This window comes from Penaeus japonicus, unplaced genomic scaffold (genome assembly GCF_977035675.1).
Source record: "Penaeus japonicus unplaced genomic scaffold, GWHDUDI00000001_assembly GWHDUDI00000031, whole genome shotgun sequence".
Lineage (NCBI taxonomy): Eukaryota > Metazoa > Arthropoda > Malacostraca > Decapoda > Penaeidae > Penaeus > Penaeus japonicus.
This window is the reverse complement of record NW_028234433.1, coordinates 27,857,096-27,862,095: the sequence shown is the minus strand read 5'-3', so window position 1 is coordinate 27,862,095 and position 5,000 is coordinate 27,857,096. Positions and strand designations below refer to the sequence as shown.

The window sequence follows — 5,000 nt, the reverse complement described above, 5'->3', positions numbered from 1 at the left end:
AGTATAAAGTCCATATCAGCTGATTATTTTCTTTATAATCAGTGTAATAAAAGTATTGTTGTTTTATGGGTGGACAATAAGCTTCATTTTTCTTGTATTCCTGTATGGTAGTAAATGATGGTAGTAAATATAACCATTCACAATAAAGATAACATGAAGAGGTAGGGAAGAGGAAGGACACCTGTTCTATTACTGTGAGTGCCACAGTACAAGGCAGCCTTACTGGCACAGGAGCACATTTTAGACACTGGGTATGGTTTGAGTCACCTTCCTCTTCTCATTCTGCCTGCACGTGCTTCATTGGCGGTGCTTTAGAGCAAGAGATCGGCATCTTGCTGTGTACCATCGCTCTCTAAAGATAGTGCTTGCTAGAGAGGGAGGATGGGTGCCATTCAAAGCTCTTTCTCTCCTGCTGGTGCTAGGAGAAAGTGGTGCCATCAAGGTTTTGGATTTTACGTGAAACTCATTTTGCTCAATATGGTGGCAATTATAGTGACTATGATAGCAATTGCCATTACTCATTCATTACTAATAGTACAATAAAGAAACAGTGATCCACTCTTCCCCAACGTCATGTAAGTGACAACGCTCGCCATCAGGCAAAAACCTCCAGCCGCAGTGATTAAAAGAATCAACAGATGCAAGATTCTTCAATTTGACTGGCAATAAGTTAAATAGAAATGGACAGGGAAGCAAAGGAGGGCCCTCCTAGAGCACTGGGCACATAATCCCTCTTTCAAGTGACTATGTCCTTTATAGGATGGCAGATACTCTTATTTGCAAATGTGGAAATTATTGTTGTTTTTTTCTTTCTTTCCCTGCTACTTTGTTTTTTTTTATGATTTAAGTTAACTTCAGTCTTTTAGTTTATTCATATTCTAAATACTTTATAAGTCATAAGATGAGCAGGTGAGTATTTAACTTTTTTCTCTGTTATAAGTCAGAATGTTTATTATTTGTTGCCATTGCAAATTTAGGCAAAACAGAAGCTGCAGAAGGGGACTAGCTTTAATAAGTAATTTCTAATTTTTGAATTTACTATTCCTGCATATTGAAAAATGGTTGTGAACAATAAAAAGGAAGGAGTGTGAAGGAAAACAACAGTGTAAGGAAGGGCATCCAACTAAGAAGGCCAGCATAACCAAAGCTTACAGTAGGGATGTGAAACGTGATTATCATAATAATGGCATAGCTTTACATGGTTATTTGCAACTGTAAACTGATATTTTTCTTAGATTAAAGATTTAGTTAAGCGAAAATCTCTGAAATATATTTCATCTTATCATTATAGCATCATACTTCATGATATTAAATATCCTGTAAGTTTGCTTTAACCTTTATTAAAAACTTTTTTTTTCCAATTTTTACAGTAACCCTAGTACATTATGATAAAAACACACTGGTGCACACCTGCTGATACACACGCACACACATACACACAGGAACAGGAGACAGACCCAGTCTGTATAGCACCCACACCTGCTACTGCCAATCATAAGTGAATTCCATGTTCTGGCTGAAAGTTTGATGAAGGAATAACTACAGCATTTGTATTACTGCATTAAGGAATGCTCATATCCCCTCAACTTCTTTATTTTAACAAACAACAAGTTCTCTTTATAAAATTTATATCTATGAGGAATAAGGCAGTGCATTAGCCATAACATGGAAAGTATGCAATTTAAGTGTGAAAGAGGTGAATGACGACAGGAATTCTACTCTTGACTTATGTTAAAGCTACAGAATTCATTAAAGCAAGTATTTTTATATTTAAATGTCCCACAAAAATGTCTCGAACATTAAAAAAAAAAAAAAAAGTAATAATAATAATAATAATAATAATAAAGAACCCAAGACAAAAAAAAAAAAAATAAATAAAAAAATTCTCCTGCTTCTTTTAACCTAGTGCAAATGTGGTAGCGAGAGATGGCTGGCTGCTAGCAATACACCACAGAGACGAAGTACGTGGGTGAAGTATGTGATGAGAGTTCAATGAAGAACAGGGCAATAAGTTATTATGATGTGACGTTGGATTAGCCAGCGTTCATGGCCTGATGGCTGTACAGGGTCTCTTTTTGAAGCTTGAGAGAAGGAAAGGGAGAGGGGGCAGGGAGTAAAGTGGGCCGAGTCAAGTTTGGAAGAGAAAGGGAAGGGAAGGATAGGAGAGGGAAAGCAAAGTATCAAATATCAGGTAAGGTACTGTAGTATGTGTGATTAACCCATTGCAGAAGGGGAATAGATTCACTTGCACAATCTCCAGGATGGGTTTTATTTCAGAGCAAGGCAGCTTGAAGCAACATAATTTGAATCTTCCCAGTCTCTTTCAGTCATTCATTATAACACTGAGAACCATTTTTGTGTTCATTTTTTTATTTGTGTTTAGAGACTTATATGTGCCATATGACAGGCTCTATCAATGCTGAAGTAAACTAAAATTGTAGTACATGATCCATATTAGCTCATTATTTTCTTTATGCTCAGTGTGGTAGAAGTATTGCTGTTTTATAGGACAAAAAGCAACTTTATTTTGTATTTTTGTGATGTCATGAATGAATACGAAACATATAACCACCTACAATAAAGATAACATGAAGAGGTAGGAAAGAGGAAGGAAACCTGTGCTTGTGATTGAGTGCCACAGTGAAATGCATCCATATTGGCACAGGAGCACATTTTAGACACTGGGTATGAGTCCCCTTCCTCTTTTCATTCTGCCTGCACATCCTTCATAGGCAGTACTTTATAGCAAGGGGTCGTCAATTTGCTGTGTGCCATTGCTCTCTAAAGATAGTGCTAGCTAGAGACAGTGGATGGGTGCCATTCAAGGCTCTCTCTCCTGCTGGTGCTAGGAGTAAGTGGTGCCATCTAGGTTTTGGATGCTAGGTTTGCTTAATATTATGGTAATTACAGTAATTATGACTGCAACTGCCATCATCACTCACTCTTTACTAATAACACAATAAAATAGCACAGTGATCCAAAATCCCCGAATGTCATGTACAACATGACACTCGTCATCAGGCCAAAGCTCCTGCATCATGTATGTCATGACACCCGTCCGCAATGGGTTAACAATGGGTCTGAGGAGGTAAAACTGCTATTTTCAATTCCCTGCTTCCTTACAAATACACATAAAATACTTCTATTCTTATGTTTGCGACAGTAAGAAAGAGGAGAGGATAGCAAGGGATAGATGAAGTGCATATGATGAAGGCATGAACATTTCCAGGAATGCAAATAAATCCTTTTACACCTTGTCAAGGGAAACTAGCTCTCAGGGAGACAAACAGGTGTGAGAATCAGCCAGAACAAAGATTCTTTGCCCTCTGCTCTCGGCTAATGCCTAAATTTCAATAGGATGGATTTGTTTGTAACTGCACATATTAAATTACATCTTATAACATTTACACAATAATGTTACAAAATCAATAAATAAAACTGCATGAAAGGGAAGAATTGGCATTACATTTAATTGAACTTCTGTGGGGTGAGGAGCCTACTAATGAATGCTATGCATATTCACTTCTATGCAATATCACAATATCCTTATAAGTTCATAAGCAGTCTTCTTTTCAATCGTACTTTCACTTGGAAGAATTGTTATGGCTAGAGATTGCACCATCAATACGAATGAGCTTTTGCCAAGGACCGTCACTGGCACTCGACTGAGGGCTGTCTGCTATCATCAGGTAGGCTTCTGTACAGGTATGACTTAAGTTAGTGTTGTCTCAGTGTTCACTGTCTCTTCTGGAATGTTTTCAGTACTGTTGAACTTGAGAAAATGGTGCACTCCTTTGTATCCAATATATATACACAAATGCCTCAAGGTAGAGAGACATGCTAAGGAATATGCATGAGCACTTTGAATGTCTGAAACTACCATAAAACTTTGACTGTACAAACCGCACACAACTTGACTGCTCCACTAATGTCAAATATCACAGTGACAAGCAGCTCCCCTGAGCATTCTTCAGTCAGTGTCTGTGCAATGAAATATCATCAACGTGGCATGTACTTAGATTCAGTTTTATCCACCATTCTGAGTATCTTCATAATTTTCCTGTTACATTATGCACCTGAACCAAAGAAATCACTATAAAAAAAAAAAAAAAAAAATACAAGGATAATGAGAACAAAATATATGGTAAACATAACCCAACATGGATTTATATTATCAGTAAGTTCACACAAAAAAATATGGCTCTATTATAATTCATCTTTCCTGTTTGCATCTTTGGTATTGGGGGAGGAAGTGCCTTCAATATCACTGAGCATGCCCTCTATGTGCTGTGGGATCAAGCCTTCGTACTTCTTCTTTAGTTTTCTGATCTTTTCCTGAATCTTTTCCGTGAGGTGTTCCAGTCTGCTGTTCTCATTGAAGTCCCCCTTCTGTGCTGCCCCCTGGGGAGAGGCCGGGGCTGTTGTCGGTGGCTTCTTTGCACTCTCTTGGGGGGGTTTTGTGCTGAAGGCCGACAGCTGGTTCAAGAGGTGGTGGATGGAGGCATCCAAGTCTGCCGGGCTTGGGGTGGCCTGCTGCAAGACAGCCATCAGTTCCCGTAGGTGGACACTCAACAACGACCTCAGTAGACTCGGGTCTGAGGCTGTCTTGTGTACCAGCAGGCTCTGTAGTTCAGTCACGATCGATGAAGATGGATGATCTATTTGCAGAGCATTCCCCTTGGCATTTTCTTGCTCTTGACGCAAATTTACATATCTCACAGCAGCTACCAGGATTTCTTCTGCTGTCTCAGCCTCCTCCAGTTCTTTTAATATTTCCTGTGGGTAGGAGAGTTAAACTTGTAGAAATGATCCTCAATGAAATATATTACATGTAAATAAAACATCGATTGGCACTTTGTGTATCAAGCTTCAGTAAATTCTGATCTGACCTGATTCTTTTGAGCTTCATCTTGGGGAACGGACAATGCTTGCTCCTCATGCTGCCCCTCAACCACTGTTACTAGGTCATCATTAGACACACTTTCACTTCCCTGGAAGTG

The 5,000-nt window shown here is 38.8% G+C and overlaps 1 protein-coding gene across 6 annotated transcripts in view; it reads right to left on the bottom strand.

Annotated features, from left to right (window-relative positions):
- Positions 1–1,324: 1,324 nt before the first annotated feature.
- Positions 1,325–5,000, bottom strand: part of Edem2 (ER degradation enhancer, mannosidase alpha-like 2) — a 21,732-nt gene continuing 18,056 nt past the window's right edge. For 2 of the 6 annotated variants that reach the window (XM_086556100.1, XM_043029243.2), the window contains 2 exons: positions 4,890–5,000; positions 1,325–4,776 (listed from right to left, as the gene is read on the bottom strand). The exon at positions 4,890–5,000 is cut by the window's right edge and continues 3 nt beyond it. In XM_086556100.1, coding sequence (XP_086412226.1) covers positions 4,207–4,776; positions 4,890–5,000 — 681 coding nt within the window. In that variant the 3' untranslated portion in view covers positions 1,325–4,206. The remainder of the gene's footprint in view (positions 4,777–4,889) is intronic. The other 4 variants (XM_086556102.1, XM_043029244.2, XM_086556103.1 and 1 more) reach the window with 2 other exon arrangements.